The sequence below is a fragment of the Rhinolophus hipposideros genome, assembly GCF_964194185.1.
Source record: "Rhinolophus hipposideros genome assembly, chromosome: 12".
NCBI classification, from domain to species: Eukaryota; Metazoa; Chordata; class Mammalia; order Chiroptera; family Rhinolophidae; genus Rhinolophus; species Rhinolophus hipposideros.
The window spans coordinates 6,207,827-6,227,060 of record NC_138058.1 but is presented as its reverse complement, the minus strand read 5'-3'; the positions used below and the strand labels follow the sequence as shown (position 1 = coordinate 6,227,060).

The following is a 19,234-nucleotide window of genomic DNA, read 5'->3' as shown; positions in this document are numbered from 1 at the left end:
CCTTGTGGGTAGCCGGCCGGGGTCTCCTGGCGACGACCATGGCGGGGGACGTGGGCGGTCTCAGCTCTCCGGACTCCGAGCTGCTGCTGCACCCGGAGCTGCTGTCCCAGGAGTTCCTTCTCCTCACGCTGGAGCAGGTCAGGCGTGCCGGGATGGGTGGGCCTGCTTGCGAGAGGTGCTCGGACCGGAGCCCGCCCCAAATAGCCTCAGTGGTGGCGGACACACCCGCCGCCGTCCTCCTCGCGCGGGGTGTACGCCGCTCCTCCCCTCGCAGACCCACCGGCCGGGTCTCCCCACGCCCCCATCCGGAAGAGATGTCGTTCCCATAGCAGAAATTTCTGGGGATTCGGACTTCCCTTTTGGGTTCTTGCTGGCTGGGAAAGAGGAGTCCTAAGCGGCGTCCGCGGCCTGTGTGTGCGCAAGGGCCTGAGCGAAAGGGCCTCGGGGGGAACCGTACGAGGATGGAAACCAAGGGCGGTCATCAGGGGCTGTCAGGGCCGCAGAGCTTCGGAGAAATCGCCCGCTCTCCACACTCTCACCTCGTTTACAGAAGAGGAAACGGCCCCGGAGAGGTGAAGTGACTGATTTGTGGTCACCCCGTCGCTGGGTGCAGTACGTTATACAGCCAAGGGACAGTTCGGGGCTCCCGCCTCTCAGTGTAGCGTTTGCTCTTTTTCAGCCTCTGGTGGTACATGAAAAATAAGACAAAAAAGTGATAAGTTTTGTTTAAAGTGGTAGAGTATTACTAAACGTTTCCTTGGGGGTTTTATGTAGCATGTTATTTTTCTTGTGTTTTCCCTTCGGTGCTGTACTCTGATCTCCCTCTAATTTCTTCAAGCACTTCTGCTAAGTAGATTCTTTTAATGATGTCCGTTACCTTTCACCTCCGGGTTGCTAGACTTCAGGTATATCAGAATCACCCCAGGGCTTATTAAACACAGAGTTTCTGATGCAGTACGTCTGGGATGTGGCCTCAAAATTTGCATTTTTACCAAGTTCTTGCTGCTGCTCCAGGGACCAGTTTGAGCACCTGTGCCTGAGAGCAGCGCTTCCCAAGCGAATGTGTCCATGACTTCTCTGGGAGTGTTGTCCAGGCATTCCCAGGGTTTTCACATGCCTCTGAGTGAATACAGGGTGAACACTGATAATCAAGGATTGTCTAGTATGAGAGAGAAAAAAAGTAAAATTTCAAGTTTTGCAAGAAAAAAGGAATCGGTGTAAGTTGATCGTAGGACATAGATTGGACTTGTTTTGTGAGTTCAATGTTTACAAGCCTTTCTGAATTGCAGTTGAAGAACCAATGATCTAATTTCCATCCTCATAAACCTAAATCCAAACTCTGTAACTACTGTGCCTTGTGCTACCTGTTTGCCATGACGTTGAGAACAGACTGGAAAGTGAGGGAGAATGAGATGACGAGGGGTGGTTGGACAATGACTGGAAGCTACTTGAAAGGACTGGTGAAAACATTGACAGGCGGGTTGTTCTAGTGATGTACTGTTAATCATTACGGTCATCGATAAGGGCACTGCAGCTTCCATTCGTAGGACCATCTGAAATCTTGGTAGTTAGTTAACTACAATTTAAGAGCAGTATTAACGAAACATGGGAAATAGCATGCAGGGTGAGACCTCCAGCCCACTGATTTGATCATGGTAGTAACACTCCAGATAACCTTTTTTTTTTTTTTTTTTTTTGAGAAAATGTACTAATTGTTATCATTGTTAGCTTTCTTTTTCTTGTCTGTTTTCTCCAGGCAGTCCCCCATTTTCAATTCCCTTCATAGATTAAGATGATGCTACTGGAAGTACTCATTGCCTGGTATGTTGACTAAGCAGTTGTGGACAGCAGTCCTTGTCACACTGAGGACATACAACAATTATCTTTAAGATGAGGCTGAACCTAGTATTTACAGGCTTAACCTATTTACGATGCTACTGCTTCTTGCAGTGTTATATAGGACCCTTAAGCATGTGTCTAATTGTGAAAATAGTTCTATAATTTGTTATTTAAGCAGCAGTGTTTTGCCTTGTTAGGTAAGTAGTTGGTTAGTTATTAAACTGAAGGATGTTGTTTTGAAATTACTTTTATTTCCTTTTCCACAGAAGAACATAGCTGTTGAAAATGACGTAAGAATAAACAAAGACAATCTTACTGATCTTTATGTTCAGCATGCAATACCATTGCCTCAGAGAGATTTGCCAAAGAATAGATGGGGGAAAATGATGGAAAAGAAAAGAGAGCAACATGAGCTAAAAAATGAGACTAAAAGGTACTTTTCAGTGGTTTTGGTTTTCATCTTATCTTGTATGACTAAACAAATTTGTTTCTCTTTTTTCCCCCAGGTAATCTTAGGTTAAAAAAATTCAATTATTCAACAAGTATTTATTGAGCATCAGGCACTGTATGTATAACATGAATAAAACTGACAAAATTCCGTGCTCATATTTTAATCGGAAGAAACATTTAAAAAAAGTTAAGTAAAGTATATGATATGTTACACGGTGACAAATGCTAAGGAGAAAAGTAAACCAGGGAGAGGAATTACAGTTTTAGGTAAAGTGACCAGGAACAACCTCATTGAGAAATGCCATTTCAGTAGCGAGACCTCTGGAAAGCAGAGAGCCAGCTAGCATTCCAGGCAGAATACAAGAACTTGGGTCAGGACTGTGCCCGTCATATTCCAAGAACAATGAAGAGGCGATCAGGGCAGTAGTAGAGAAAATCAGAATAATGGGGAAGAGGTTTATTGAGGGTGAATAGAGATTGTTTTTCAGATTCTGTAAAGCTCTATAAGGCATTGTGAGAGCTTTGACTTTACTCTTGAGCTGAGGAGTCCGTGGAGGATTTTGAGCAGAGTGATGACACCAGCTGATGTCCATATTAACAGGCTCATGCTGGCTGCTGTACTGAGAATTGATTTAAGGGAAACCAGTTAGGCTGTGCTGTAATCCAGGCAACAGACAGTGGTGAATGTAGCTGAGGTAGTAGTAGTGGGCTTGGTAAGAAGTGCTTGGGAGTCTAGATGTATTTTGGAGGTAGAGCCGACAAGATATGCTGAATTGTGAAAAAGAAGCGGAGTCAAATAAAACTCTAAGATCTTTGAATAGTAATAGAAATGAAGACACTGTCATAGCTTCAGGGACACTATTTAAAATTTTTTAAATTTAGGAAATTGTTTATAAAACTACAAGCAAATGAATTTCCTTTTTTAAAGAAAGTTACATTTGATTGATCAATGCAGTTGGTTGGTTAATGAGGGCAGTGTCCTAAGATCCCTAAAGTGGGTAAGTTATTTCTTTTCCTGTGTCCTTTATTGCAAGTGAGTGCTATTGATTAATTACTGCGTTTCCTTTTAGGGCCTTCTGTTTGTAAGGTACTGTCATAGGCAGTGCACTAGAGACAGTGGGAGAATGTTACCTCTGAGTTGACTGGTGGTTTTAATTTCTAGTTACGAAGAAAAGCTCGTGGTAGGGAGATTATTCCACAAGTATTAGAATAGTTGAAGAGTTCCGTGCGTATGCCCATAGTCTTTGGGAATGCATTACATGCACAGCCTCACTTTTGATCAGAAACAAATTCAGTTCCCATCGAGCATCATTTTAGCTTGATGGTTACATGTTGGTACAAGCTATGTATTAGTGTTAACTTTCACAGCTGTGTAGTTGATGCTGTGTATATCTTTACTTTTGTTGATTCTTACTAAGAATGTTTTCTTCTTGATTTGCACATTCAAGCACATTGTCCTAAGCACAGTGTCCTAAGTGTTTCAATACTTTCAATACTGTTGTACATCATGATAATCCCTTTTAGTCCTTCAATATTTTTTTGGAAAGGAACTTTGGTTCCATTTTTTTTAAATCACGATATGACTCTTGTATCAGCTTTAAAGCCAGAAGGATCTAAGAGACCATGGGGTGTTGCATATTATTTTGTCTTCGAGAGAGCTGAGCTCCAGAGAAGTGTTGTGACATGCCCCGGGTCACACAGAGCTAGGACCAGATCTTTAGTGCAGTGCTTGTCAAACTTTATGTGCCTCTCAAATCTTAGATTGAACTTTCACAAGCTGGTGCACCATACTCTAAGTCCTAAGTCCTGTTTCCCTCCTGCAATGGCAGTGGGTGTATGATGAGCTTATTTTTCATCTTCTATCAAATAATGTTCAGTGGTGACTCAAGAATGGGTGAGTTTGGTTAATCCTAGGACCTGGTTAGAAGGCAGGTTCTGAATCAGTACAGCTTGAGCCCCAGACTCTGCATTTCTTAAAAGCTCCAAGATGATGCTGATGCTGTTGCCGGTCCCTGGACCACATTTGAGTAGCAAGGTGGCAGTGTTCTTCCTGCTCATGTTCTTTTCACTTGTTTAATTAAAAGATTTTTATCATAAATATATTGTTTGACTTCAGGTATAATGAATAATGAACAAATGAATGCTTTTATTACTTATCTCTATGATGAGTGGAAATGAGGTGTTTAGAAGCTAAATATGAAGACTTGTTAAATTTTAAAATGAAAATTATGCACATTACAGTTAATTGAGAAAATGCTTTGACTTCAGAGACCTTTGATGAGTGGAATAGAATGTTCTGACTCATTGTAGGCTGCCACTATTGTTAGTCTTGTTAGTTTTTAGTTACTATGAAATTCTGCTTTAAGTTCTAGGGTTAGTTGGTCGAATGACATTTTAAAAATAACTATCTTGTATATACAATAAAGCTAACTTGAAGTTTCATGTCAATAAGTACTTAAACTGTAAAGCAGTAGAAAATTACTATTTCATTTAGAGTGAACATAGAAAATTTCATTTCCAGCAATCCTACTTACAATAACTTAGTCTTATCAATAAAACTTTTTTGGTTATTTTAACTTTGCATTCTACTGAACTGCTTGGCCACACCAGGTGGTATTTTTTATGAACATGTCTCTTTGATTTCAGGAGCAGCACTGTAGACGGGTTAAGGAAAAGACCCCTTATTGTGTTTGATGGAAGTTCAACAAGTACAAGCATAAAAGTGAAAAAGACAGAGAATGGCGATAATGATCGACTCAAGCCTCCCCCTCAGGCAAGCTTTACCAGTAATGCCTTTCGAAAATTATCAAATTCCTCTTCAAGTGTTTCACCCCTAATTTTGTCTTCCAATTTGCCTACGAACAATAAAATGGAACACAATAATAATGACACTAAACAGAACCATGACTTAACGCATAGGAAAAATCCTTCAGGCCCTGTGAAGTCGCCGCCGTTGTCCCCTGTTGGAACCACTCCTGTGAAGTTAAAGCGAGTTGCTCCTAAAGAAGAAGCCGAGGCTGTGGTGAGTGGGGGGTACTTTCGTGCCAGTAGGAGATGAGAAGAAAAGCCCTGAGCACTTGGCTGCGCTGCAGGCTGTTCTTAAATCCGTGTATGGTTTGTCTTATTTTTACATCTCATTTCTCACGTGTTAGGACCTTGGAATTTAAAAAATCTGTGATGATAAACTAATGTTTTTTAAAGTGCACTCAATTTTTTTTCTGTTTAAAATGTGTAAACGGGGTCTTGTAGGCACTTTCCCTAGATTTTTCTTATTTAGATCCTTTAACTATCTTGAAACTAAAAGAGAGAAACATTCTTTGTTAGCAAGGTTCAGAACATTAAGTGATTTGTCCAGGGTCACGCATTTATTAAGTAGAGCTCCTCCTTAGTCTATTATGCATTTACCTTAAAACCACACAGGGATTTTAGGATTTACCATTTGCCTCCCCTGCCCCTCAATTGTCCCTATCTTTGGAGGAATAGAGGACATTTAGGAGGATCTGCTATGTTGAGCTCTCCTATACTTAAGCATTTGGGTGCTTGGATTTCATAAGCTGGCAAATTTGGTACAAATACACAGTTTATTTAGAGTTTAATTTATGAGACGATACGTCTAGCTCTATCTAGTCCTTCCCTAAGCTCCTCAGAAAAGTGATTTCACGTTTTAAACATATAGCCTTTATTCCTTGCCTAAGCCCGTTCAGACTGCTGCAACAAAAAAATACCATTGGGTGGCTTAAGCAACAAACATTTATTTCTTATAGTCCTGGAGGCTGGGAAGTCCAAGATCTAGGTGCTGGCAGGTTCAGTGTCTGGTGAGGACCACTTCCTGTTTCAGAGTTGGCTGCTTGTCCCTGTGTCCTCACGTGGCGGAAAGGGAGAGGGAGCTCTCTGGGGCCTCTTATAAAGACCCTAATCCCTTTCATAAGGACTCCACCCTCATGACCTAATCACCTCAAAGGCCTTACCTCCAATATCACACTGGGGGTTCGGTTTCAGCATTTGGCTTTTGAGGGGACACATACATTCAGCGTATAGCACATTCCTGTAGTACATACTTTGGCTTTATTATCTTTGAATTGTGTGTCAGAGATCAAAACGCAGAGTCGTTCAGACATTCTAAAATAGTAGACCCTGGAAAAACAAAGCTCCTGTGTATCTGACCAGCCCTAAATTTTATATTAGTTGGTTGAATCCTTTTAGCAACCCTGTGAAGTGGACACAGTAGTTAATCCCATTTCCCAGAGGAGGAAGCAGAAGCTTAGATAATTGAAAGAAACTTGTCCTGGTTCCAGAGCTAATAAGTGGCCAGACTGCAGTTTGAATTCAGGTCCATTTGGCCCCAGAGTGTGCACTTCTTAGGACACTGCTGCCTCCACTCTTATTTCGGTTTCCGGTGTGGGAAGGAGGAAGGTGTCGGGTAGGAGTGGCAAGAAGAATCCATACCTCACATTATTACAATAAGGAATGAGCTTCCAGTATTGTTTTTCAGTCTCTTATTATAGAAAGCATTTTTCTACTTAGAAAACTTTTACTCTTTCAGAGGTATGTTTTTTTCTTTTTAATCTTGGCTCATATTAAGATGTAGGGGAGTGAGACTGAAGGGGGACGTGGACTAGGCAGGGAGGAAGTGGCTGTGAGCAGGCAGCAGTTCTCATCTCTGAGTGCCTTGGGTATCCCTGGGAGCTTCCAAAACCCAGACCAGGTTGGAGCGTCGTCTCTACCACCTCTTGTGGCTTCTGATCCACTTGGTTCTGGGGGGCTGTGACCCAGGCCTGCACATGTTTGTGAGTGCCCCAGCTGATTCTAGTACTCAAACAAGCGCAGCGGAAAATGGGAGTCCTGGGGAGGCTTGCTGTTTTTCCTAAGCTCCTAGAATCTTTTCCCACCAGATGGCAGCGGTGATCTACCGTTCATATATTTGTAGTAAACTGGGTGGTTTAAAATGTTCACTTTAGTTATTCTCTGACATTTTTGCAAGTATAAACTGATTTCTATTCATTTCTTTTCAGAATAACCTGAAGCCCCCAGAAGCAAAGAGGAAGATACAGCACGTTACATGGCCGTGAAGGAAAGTTTCCAAAAATGTAAATATAATTGTAACTGTAGTTTTTCAAACAAGGTCACGTATATTACCAGTATTTACAGAGATCTTGATTATTGTGGAATTTTCTTAAGAGATTTAAAATTAGGTTTGTAATAAAGTCTTTCCTTTCTGTTCCTCCCTTTTAAAAAAAAAATTCTTGCCTTTCATTCGCTAACTAGGAAAGAATCTCTTTTTAAATGAATGGTTTAGTATAAGTCATTTATATTGACCCTAGTCAAATCAGTAGCTGCAAGTCTGGTAAAAAGTATCCGATGAGTTTTAGGAATTACTCTCATTAGTCTGTTTCAGTCTTTGAGGAAATTTGAGATTTTTTTTTAAAAAACTCAAATATTTTAGAAGTTCATAATTTTCCTTTTCCCAAGCAAAAGAATGTAACAGTTCATCACAGGATTTTAGTAAATACTGCCAGACTCATCCTCGAGGTTCTCCAAGAAAAGCGTATTTGCAGTGCTGCCAGTAAATTACTCAGAGTATATAGATGAGATTGCTGGTCTTTAAGTGCTTACATTGCTTCTTCCCCTAAAAATCCAAAGGGAAATGCTTGCTATCACTCCTTCCCTGAAGTCATAACAGAATTATGAGTGACTGGTCAGTTTCGCCCCTGGTCCACCCTTTCGAGTGTTACGTCATGGCAGCAGTCCTGCCTCCTCTTTTCATGAGCAGTCTGTGATCTCACTTGTTGAACTCAGGTATCCCTCCCTCCTATGAGCGTGACAAAGCTGACTTTAGGTAAAGTAATCATGTCAAAGGTGGTGCCTGTTGGCAGAAAGTTTAGAGAATAGGAAGAGGGGGTTAGAATTCGAGAAATTCAGGGAGTCCAGGAAGTATAGCACTGAGGGGGAAATTCAGCGTGATTAGGAGTAGGAAGAAGAGGAGATACTGAAGTCAGTTGGTAGAGTGACAGCGTAGAATGGTACCAGCTGGACCGCTTCCCACAGGGCTGTCACCCACAGAAGTTATCTCCTAAGGTTTTGTGTGTGTGTTAAAGTGGAGTTGTCGTTTCCACTGTATGGAAGTCAGTGGGAAAATAGGGTGCACCTGATATTCGTGACTTCTCGTGTCCACTTTTCTGCTCTATGTTTCTAACCAGTGAAAGGATACTTTATGCTTTATCCCGTATATGATTGGGAGCTGCCTTGTCTGTACTTTTTAGAGCAGCCTCGCTCCTCTTTTGATTTGGTAAAACAAGCATTTTAGTTCAGCTATTGAACAGCCTTACAAAATATTAATTCAGCCTTGCAGGTAAGTACTGTACTAAAACTTTTAACCCTATAGATTTTAGCCATTCTGCCTTTATCCAGACTGTAAATCTGTACACGTAAGACAACATTGAATCATACTTAGTGTTGCATAAATTGTTAATGTTACAGGAAATTGTTAAATATATAATTATCTGCAGGTCTGATGTATGTAATATTATTGAAGGACAAATGTAACCCTATACATAACTATATGTTAAAGGAGATTTTTTAAAGTGCAGATTTTAGGGTAGAATGACAAATTATATTGTAGATTCAGTTGTCCCTTCTGCTTTCATCTGCATTTCTCTCTTCGTTAAGAGAGAATTAGCCATTTGACAATTTTAAGTCAGTAGAAACTTACTTTTAGGTCCTCAAAATTAATTTTTAATTTATATATTTAACTTACAAAGTAGGTTGGTAATAACAGCTGAACTGGGTAACATTGTTGCTTCAAATTGAAGTTTATATTATGAACATTCAGAATCAGTGCTCATATAGCAGCATATTTTTGAGCTCTTTTGTGTTAGAAATATGGAGAAGTGCTAAAGCCCGTTCTGCATGGCGCACATACCAGCGTGTCGGAGCGCTGTGCCTTCTCTGGGTCTGTACATACAGCTTGTCTCGAATGTCTCTCTCTACGTAGTGAAGCCTGCTGAATGATGGGGCTCTGCAACTGAAGTGCTGGGCATCTTAGGGTTTGGAGTGTTGCTTTGGTGAGCTTTGAAGTTGAAAAGGACTTGGTTTGAATGGCTGGCAACTTCGGAATACTCTCTACTCACTAACATGGTTACTGTTGTCGCTCTTGATTCCGTATTCCAATAAAGCCAGTTTTTCTTATTCTTGGGGTAGGCGAGTGCATGGCATTCGAGTCAGTGAGTGGCTGCGGAGGTATTGTTACAGGCTCTTTACCACTTCCTGTCACTGGCAGGTGGTCTTGTTCTTTCCTTCCTCTCCTTCTCTGTTCCCTATTTTCCTTTTTCTTAGCCTCCTTTCCCATAGTTTTACTTTCTTTGCTTCCATCTCCTTCCTCCTTTCTGTAGGTCCTAAGCTTCAGGATTAGGTTTGCAAGTCCTGTTGCTTGGCTTTGCGCATTCACTGGGGGGTGAAGATAGGCTGACCCCAGTCTTCTTCCACCTGAGGGATCAGAGACTGCCGCGTGAGTTCTGGAGGGTCTCAAGGTCCTGCAGCCCCAGGGCACTGAACTGCTTCCCAGGGCTGTAAAGGCTGTAGTTTACCAAACCAGCTTTGTTAATTTGAGCGCATACAGGTACTCTGGGAAGTTGGTTCAACTACTACTATGAGGCCATAACATTTTTGCTAGCATTAAAGTTCTTCAGAACTGTAATTATTACTTGGAATAAGATTTGGTTGACAAGTTTTGAGAGACGGTTCTGAAACTGATCTAGAGACTCATTCAATAGCAATGACCTTTTTTAAAACTTACATTAAGTAAAACTGCCAGTAGATTAAATCATATGTATGTAAGAGCTTCCTCTATTTACTACTGTGGAACTTCAGTGATTTTTACAGGCTACAAAATGGTCAGAATGTTTTTAAGTGTGCTCTTTTATTAAATGCTTGTGCAGGTTTTGTAATTCAGTACAGAAAGTTTAACCTTGAAATGTACATTTTTTTTTTTTGTACATAAAAAGCCTTTTAAGTAGCCTTATCCTTATTTAAATAAACTGAATAAAATAATTGAGTAGGTTTGTCATTCGTAAAAAAAATAAAACGGAAAAATACTCTAATGGCTTGATTTCTTTTTTCTTTTCCTTTTCTTTTTTAAAGATTTTCTTGGGGAAGGAGAACAGGAGTTTATTGGGGAACAGTGTGTACTTCCAGGACTTTTTTCCAAGTCAAGTTGTTGTCCTTTCAGTCTTATTTGTGGAGGGCGCAGCTCAGCTCCAGGTCCAGTTGCCGTTTTCTAGTTGCAGGGGGTACAGCCCACCATCCCTTGTTGGAGTCGAACCGGCAACCTTGTGGTTGAGAGGACGCGCTCCAACCAACTGAGCCATCCGGGAGCTCAGTGGCAGCTCAACTCAAGGTGCCATGTTCAAGCTTAGTTGCAGGGGGTGCTGCCCACCATCCCTTGAGGGAGTCGAGGAATTGAACTGGCAACCTTGTGGTTGAGAGCCCACTGGCCCATGTGGGAATCGAACCGGCAGCCTTTGGATTTAGGAGCATGGAGCTCTAACCGCCTGAGCAACCGGGCTGGCCCTTGATTTCTTTTTATTTGGGTAAATGATAATTGAAATGTGTCATTTTTTTATACTAAAACCCCCTGGATTGATTGGGGTTAGGCGTGACTCCCACAGTTCAGCCACGTCTTGGTGCCCCAGCTGTGAAGGGGAGAGTGGCTAGAGTGGCCTGGTGTTGGACATCCTGATGCTACAGAGGCTGACACATTGACTGCCACTGCGCTCGGAGGGATGCAAACAAGGCCCCCGAACCTCATCCCTGGGAAGCTTTCTTAACCAACTAAGACAAACGAGATTCAGTGGAGGGTTTAATTGTGTTTAGGGTGATCTTAAAAATTTAATTTCTAGATTGGTATCTTAATGTCTTAATGTTGGATAGTGAAGCTCTGAATTAACTAACCTGGAAAAGCCTCAGGTAACCTACCTTGAACCTAAAATGTAGAGCCTTCATTTTTTTGTCTGGAGAAGACACCAAAAAAAAATCATACTTCCACTTAGAGTTTTTTTTCCAAAGTGCTTTTTACTAACTGAAGTGCTCTACTCTGTCAGTTGTTATTCAACTTAGTTGTCTTCCCAGTTGTGGCAGAAAGAAAATAAAGATGTGAATTAATTAGGTTGCTGCTCCTCCAGAGAACAGGCAAGTAGACCATGCAAAACGTACAGAAAGAAAATCAAGCTTAATCATGGAATAGGAACAGGAGGGTAGGGTGTGGAGCTGCTTTAAATATAGGGGTTAGGAAAGGCCTCTTTGAAAAGGTTATATTTTAAGGGGAGACAACTACCGAAAGCTCTCAGGAGACTAATAAAAGATTTGCACTGTTACTGACAGACTCATAAAAGAAGAAAGGATGAAAAGGTGGTTTTAATTCTGAACGCAGTCACGTCTTTAGAGGTTTTTGAGGATGAAGTTAGGAGTGTTAGGATCTGTTTTAGATAAGTGTATCTTGGGATTGAACACGGACAGAACAATCAGATCCTGGGCTAATTTAATTGTATTTAAATTAATACAAGACCCGATTATTTTATATTTATCAGGTTATTTTCATCAGATTATATTGTATCATATTATTTAAGACCCGGTCTTATTTTACTATAAATAGCAAATAGTGTTTGGTTCTTGTAGTAAAATAAGACCAAGTCTTATATTAATTTTTGCTCCAAAAGACACATTAGAGCTGATTGTCCAGCGAGGTCTTATTTTCGGGGAAGCACAGTAATTAGCAGCCAAGATCATTGAAAGTTTTGTTTGCACACCTACAATTGAGAAGAAAATGTCGTTCTTCCATTTCCAGAACAAACACGTGCCTGTAGGGGAAGCATCACTGAGTAGCTACCTCATTTCTTTACTTTCTGGTTCCTATCTCTTCTCTCCAGGTCTTGGACCCTCTGGTTGGATGTGCCTTGCCTTCGTCACAGTACAGTTTCCGTCGCCCGCCTATGAGGTTGCCACGAGTGGTGCTGCCTTCTCTTCCCGTAGCCCTGCCTTCACTTAGATGCCCAGATTCTGTGGACTTGCTCTTGTTTGTATCCATGTGTTTCTTAGGAGCTGAGTCAGGGCCCATGGCGTGGATCACTCTTCCTGAAATGGCCACCTCGGAATTAGGGACGGTTGAGGAGCACACCTTGTTTCTGTGTGTTCTTAGTTGGATTTGTAAGATCTGGAGCCAATGCTGATTTATATTAGTAATTAGAGTTTTTAAAGTTTGCTTTTTTGAAGCTATGGTTTTTACTTTGCAGGAAAGTTGTAAGGAGCCGGGGGCACTCTGTGACGTCCCCGCCACCTGTGCAGCCAGGCGGGGGCATGCACCTGTAAGATCAGCTCCTTCTCTGATTCGTCTGATGGAGAGAAGGCCATGCAGGGAGATTAGAACATGTTTGACATTTTTTTCATAAACCATTCATGAACACAACAATTTTAAATTATTTTCAGCTTAATATTCTTTGCTAGAACTCTCTGGCAATTGATTTGTTAATAGGATAAAATTAAGAGACCGTCCTGGTCTGGCTGTAAGCAAAGCCATAACAGATGTGGAGGTGATGCGTGGGCTCAGCATTATAGCTTCTGCTCATCAAGCTTGACCCCCTACAGTCACTGCTGAGTGCCACATCTGCCAGGAGTACAGACAAAACGGTCCCTGATGTGGCACTGTCCCTATGGCAGGTGATTATATGGGACATCCTCTCCCATGGAAGGGGCAGTGTTTGGTTCTTAATTGGCTTAGACACCTACTCTGGATAGAGAACTGCGTTCCCTCTACTCAGTTTTTCTGGTAACTACCATCTGGAGACTCAACAGAGTCCCTTATCCACCATCAAGGTCATCCACTCATCAAAGGACTCAACACACAGAAATGAAGTGTGGCAGTGGGCCCATGCTCACCAACTCACTGGTCTTCACCTGTTCCCCTTCTTTCTGAGGCAACTGACTTGATAGGACAGAAGAATGGGCTGTGACATCTGAGGTGAAGCGCCACCAGGTGGCGATAACTTGCATGGGGGGAAGTTCCCCAGGAGGCTGCTTAGGCCCTAAATCAGTGTCCTGATGTCCCCATAGCCAGGATTCACAAGTCTGTCAATCATGAGTGGACCTGTGTGTAGTCCCACACACTATTACCACTGTTATTCCTCGTTATATAGGATGTCCCAGGGCTGAGACGCCTAAGAGGCTGATAACTCCGTCATGACATTGAGAGTTTATTAAGGGAACTTACAACGAGGCACATGTTGGGCATTGGGAAGGCGACATGGATGTTCTCCACAGCAGGTGGCAGGTGCTTTAAGGTTATATAGAACAGGGCAGGCTGGATGCGGGTACTAGGGCCTGACCCTCCCAAGACAAGGGGGAAACACCTTATATACTTGCCCAAGGCAGGCAAGGGCCTGTTTTAGGAACCTGCACATTTTGGGCTTTACAAAGGGCTGGATAGTCTTTAAGGGGATATTGCAGAAGCGATCTTTGCTCTGGCCCGGATCTAACTGGATCCAGCATAAGGGTCCGGCAGTGGTCAGGCAGGGTTCCTGTCATGGACCAACCTCTCCTCCACACCCCGACTGATCCGCCAGCATCATTTCTGCCTCCTGGGCATAGGAACTCATGGTCAGAAATCTTCATTCCAAAGGGAGGAGAGCTTCCACCAGGACACACATTGATTCCGTGGACTGGGAATGAAGACTGCCGCTGGCCACTTAGGGCTCCTCGTGCCTCTGAATCAGCAGGCAAAGAAGGGCGGTTCTGTACAGGCTGGTGAGTGTTCTTGTTACTCGGGAAAGTGGACAGCTGCTCTGCAGGGAGGTAAAGGTACAGGAGACTCCTTAGGGCTTTCTGAGTAGTACCGTGCCCTGTGAGGAGGGTCAACTGAAAGTCATAAGGAACCAGTCCAGGCGTGACTACTGATGGTCCTGAGCCTTCAGGAATGAAGGTCAGGGTCATCCCACCAGGCAAAAAGCACAACCAGCTGAGTTGCTTGCTGAGCACAAATGTGGGCAATGGAAGAAAGTCGTTTTAAATACCAGATCTGAAGTGTGACCAGCTGTAAAAGTGTGGGTTTGATTGTTATATTTCTTTCATATTCAGTTGTAAATAATTTGTCTCTGTATATGATATATGTTAAATTTACATGAATGTGAAAAGCTGGACTGTGTGATGTGACCCTCCGTATAAACATTTGTCTTTTCAGGGTTACTGTCAGTGCACTTTGGCCATTGGATGCCCAAAGATGCACTCACTTGTCCGTCCTCTGCTATGTCCTTAGGCACAAGAGTTATTAAATATTGCTACATGCAGGCTGGGCTTCAGGAGCTTCCTGTTCTGCAGTGGAAACCCTTCAGGCACCCTCGCCTCTCCCTTGGCCCTAATCAGCCCTTGAATCTGGCACGTGCCTTTCTCTTTGGAGGTTCACTCTTACCTGTCTTTCCTTTAGTAAATCATGTTCCTGGAGGGCTGTGCCATGTCAGGAAGGGCCTGGGTTGTCAGGAATCAGGATTTATAGTCAGCCCTAGCTATACAGAAAAGGCCTCCCAGGCAGAGCCAGCCTGCTGTGTGTCCGAGGGACACCTGCAGCCTTGAATGGAGTGGGTAGCAGAACTGCAAGGCTATTCATCTTAGTTGTCTTTTTATGGGGTTTTTCTAGGGCATAATGTTTAAAGTGCCAGGTGGTAACCGACTGGCTCTTGATCATGGGATGGGTTTTCAGGGTGAGCTGAAAGCAATGTGTGTTTTCCACTCAGGTGGGAAACATTTCAGTACATTATTTTAATAGGTAAACCTGTGTTCGTGCATGCCCATGAGTCATGAGTTTGGTGGCATTCCTCTGCTGGACCTCCCTACACTCTCCCCTTTCATGCTTCATCTATAAGGTCCCAACAGGAAAAGTTCACACCCACTTGACATGACCACAGCAGAAGACTGGAAAAGAGCACAGCGGTCCCAGGGGGTTGATAAGCTGCCCCTTCAGGACAAGTCAGTAACAAGATGACTCAGTGTATGAATTGGTGATTGTCCAAAACCATGGACCTCAGAACCACACGGCCCAGAGGGCACCTTGGTCAGCCTGGAAGAGCATGGGGGTTTCCCTTGGCCAAGGATGTGGACCCCTGTCCTGGCCACCGAGAACCCATCCCTGATCTATGAGTCCCAGCTGGGGGGTAGTGGCCACGATGTAGCTGACGGAGAGGCCGGGTGCCTCTGGGGGAATTTCTGCCTTGGACAGGGTTGTAAGGAAGGGCGGGGAGGCTGGACACTGGAGTTCACACGGAGCATAAATGTTCATGGAATGAGGCCCAGCTGTAGCACTGGAAGCTGCATCACACATCTTTCCCCAGGAGAAGGAGGTTATGCCCTGCAGAAGGAGGTTATGGGCCAGGATCCCAGGAGGTTTCCAATGTCACTAAAGGGTGAACACGGAGCCCCTAGAGGGGCCTGAGGATGGACGGTCCTGCCTGCCCTGAGCCCATTTGCACATGACCTTCCTGTGTCCTTGTCCTCTCCACATCCAACGTTTGATCCCTTTAGTTGGTTTTCCTCACTTAGGCTGACGCAGTTCCAAGAGTGAACTAGAAAACTACAAGTTCCAAATGTTTGGTCAAAGGAAACATTCTGAAGAGATGCAGACAATGTTCTTAGTGTAGAAAAGCAGCCACTGTCTGGGAAAGGAGGTAGCCCCGGCAAGTGCCTTTTTGGCGGGGCTAGGGTCCTATTTTCTGTTTAATAAACAAACAGTAAATCTAGAAACAATTGAAAAATTTGAAAGATGAAATTAAACCTGCTGATTTATAACTAACCCGGTTACGGCACATCCTGTGTCCATGTACTGGCCAGCAGGGAGAGGCCGCATAACTGACTTTCCATGTGACTTCCAGCACCAGGAAAGATCCCACTGTCTCTAAAGGAATGTGCACCCTGGGACCCCACCCAGAGAGTCTTCCCAGACTATATTCACTCCCCTCTGCCCATGCTTCAGTGGGCTCTAGATGCTCCACTTGGACCAGGAGAAGGCATTTCAGGTGTGACCCCAGAAAGTTGCCCCGTGTATAGGACACAGTTACCGTGAAATGGGCAGTGCAGGGGCTGCAGGAGTTCTGCAGGTGCTGTTACGGCCGCATGCCCAGGATGGGAGAGGTCACTGGAAACGTCACTGTGTGGAGCAGAGTTAGGCCTGGCCTTTCACTGCATACCGTGCTCCCACAGCACCCTTCTTTGTGTCTGGGCCCCAGAGGACGACCACACAACTCTCAACCCCTCCGTGGCTGTCCACACAATGGAAAGGCTAGTCATACAGCAGGTCTAATAGCCCGTGTTAGTCTCATGTTCTCACTGACACTCTTCCAGGACTGAGGTTTGAGGTGGATTTATGAGCAAGCTGCTCACCACACCCCCTGTTCTATGCCCAGCGGTGGCGGTCAGGAGAGGTGGCCATGGGGAGGATCAGGCAAAGTGAAATGGGGCTGTGAAGGGGGTGGGTGTCCCAGGGTTTGACTCAACCCAACTTCTTCTCTGCCTCTCAGGGGGACGGTATCCCAACCAAAGGTGTATTTGACTCATTTGCTCCTACAGATGAAGCTCTGAGTCCTCAGCCCTCTCATGAGATCAAAATATGTGTGAGATCTAGGTTTCTGCCAGTTCCTCCCCAGCCATGGCCTTCTTACTCTCCTTCTCTGTTCTTTGGAGACAGGTCCCTCCTTCTGGACCTAATGACTTTTTTATTTGGCTCTGTGGTTCATTACCCTGGTCAGAATAAGAGAAGATGAATCCATATCCAGAGGGGGCCATGGGGATGTCCCATCTGATGTACTGTGGACATGACTGCTTATTATGTCTGTATGACAGACATACATAATGTCTGTGTGACTGTGGGGCCCTCAGACTAGAATCGAGGCCCAGGGATTCCGTTGCTTCATTCGCTGAGGGTTCTTAGTGTTTAGAAAAGTGCCTGCATGTAGTAGATGGGTAATATATGTTGTCAACCAATGATCCCCAACCAGAACCTTCCAGATATCTGAGTGGGCCTGGTACCCCGAGTGATCACTGTGGACAAAAAGAGGGGTTCTGTGGAAAGTAACCTCACCAGGTGATGTGATCATAAATTCCTAACTGGCAGGTCATAGTAGGTAGTCATTCCCCAGGCCTATAACTTCTTTCCTGAAAGGCTTAACTTTGCCTTAAGCAGCCCTGTCCATTGTTGCTATGCGTCTGGGTTAACACACTTTGGAAACAAGTGGTAACCACCCTCAAGAGAGGACATAATCTTGTTAAGTAGTTATCCTGTCATCCAATCCTTGCCTTGCTTTCCCCCACATTCATGTTATCTTTCTGATGTTTCCTCCTTACTTTCAAATATGTAAGAGAAGCTCTGAAGCTGTTCTTCTGCAGAGCATTTGAGATCTTGTTCCCTGGCACATGTCAGTTTGGCTCAAATAAATTATTATAAAAACTCTCTACAGGTTTGCATGTTCTTGCATTGACATTTCCTTACCACAACCGGCAGGATTCTGCAGAAGCGCACCTAGGACCACCCTGGGGACCCGGACCCGGTGGTGGGTACAAGCAAGGGCCCATTGTGCCCCACTGGTTCCCGCTTCGTGGAGGGTGAACTTGGGTGAATTTCTCTCAGAATTGCGGGCCTCCTTGCTTATAAGTAGCGGGACATTATTTGAGCTGTTTTTTGAAAATGCTCGAGGTGCATAAGAGTTGAGATAACTCAGGGAAAGCAAACAAAACAAAAACAAATGGATTGCAGCTTTTCATTTTGGCATTTTCATTGGAATGCCTACTGAGAGTCTGAACAAAATCTTTGCTGGTTAGATGAGAGATTGAACTCTCTATAGCTCTAAAAGAGAAAGGATACTTGCTTCCCCAACCCAAAGAGCCAAAGGAGTGCTGATAGTTGTTCAGGTATACGAATCCAGAGCATAGATATGGGTGCCATGAGGTGCCTAGTGCAGTAACGCATTAGATTTCAGAGATTCCTTCAGAAGCCCCGGGAGAATGAGTTCACCCTGAGAGATGGCCCAAGAAAGTGGCCTATGCCTTGGAAAGTGTAACAGTTCCAGCGGTGTTCGGTAAGCTCCATTAGCCATCACTACAATATTCTTAGGTGACTGAGAATCTTTGTGGAGTTCCTGCGAAACGATTTTCCTTTAGAGCACAAAGTGGTCCTTGGGGATATCCACTACATTTGGCTCTTCTGGAGATGTGCACATAAAGGCTAGTTTTCCCTAGAACTTTGTGCAGACTCAATAGATCTCCAAATTAACACAGGAAATTAGGCCTCTAAGGCGAACAAGCCCCACTCCAGTCAGCCTCTTGTTAATATTAAGATGGCCAAAACAAGGACCCTAGGAGACTTCTAAGTTAATCTTTTGCGTGCACAATTATAGTGCCAGCTATAAAATTAGGCAGAATGGATGGAAAAATGTAGTAGAGACGGTATCAGAATTATGAAAGGCTTTCTTCTCTAAGCTAAAGTGAAACTGTGTAAAAAGATTTACAAAAAGAGAGAGATAAAGTATTTGGATAAATGGATCAACTTACTATGTCTTTTAGGTGTCAACCCAATTCTCTGAAGTATTAAAAAACGGCTATCCTCATTTTAAAAGGGAAGGTCATTTGGAACTCGACTTGTCAAGGACAGCTATAAATTGTAAAAGGCCTCCCTCCAAAACAAAATTTGGATCTACCTCTTCTCTGTTTCTGTATGTCTATATATGTATGTTGTAAATGTGAGATAATTTTCTACCTCTGGAGGGTATTGGTAAAATTAAAGGCAAGCCCTTGTAAGGATTGGGTAATCTAATATTCTGAGAAATACAGAAACTAACTTGAATGCTTTTCAAGTTCACTTATGTGATCTACGATTAACCCTCAGTAAATACAAGCTAGTTTAAGCCCGTTGGTTTAAGAA

At 43.5% G+C, this 19,234-nt stretch overlaps 1 protein-coding gene across 4 annotated transcripts; it reads left to right on the top strand.

Moving 5' to 3' along the window:
• On the top strand, window positions 1-17,764 carry LOC308506118 (ashwin). Of its 4 annotated transcripts, XM_081069067.1 has the most exons (6): window positions 4-137; window positions 2,106-2,272; window positions 4,936-5,062; window positions 5,189-5,311; window positions 7,302-7,376; window positions 12,210-17,764. In XM_081069067.1, exons 1-5 carry the CDS (start codon window positions 39-41, stop codon window positions 7,356-7,358), a joined length of 573 nt encoding a protein of 190 aa, XP_080925193.1. In that variant the 5' UTR covers window positions 4-38; the 3' UTR covers window positions 7,359-7,376; window positions 12,210-17,764. The 4 variants fall into 4 exon arrangements, with proteins under 4 accessions (XP_080925191.1, XP_080925192.1, XP_080925193.1 ...); XM_081069065.1 differs by having other exon boundaries at window positions 1-137; window positions 4,936-5,311; XM_081069066.1 differs by lacking the exon at window positions 12,210-17,764 and having other exon boundaries at window positions 1-137; window positions 7,302-10,385.
• The last annotated feature ends 1,470 nt before the right edge of the window (window positions 17,765-19,234 follow it).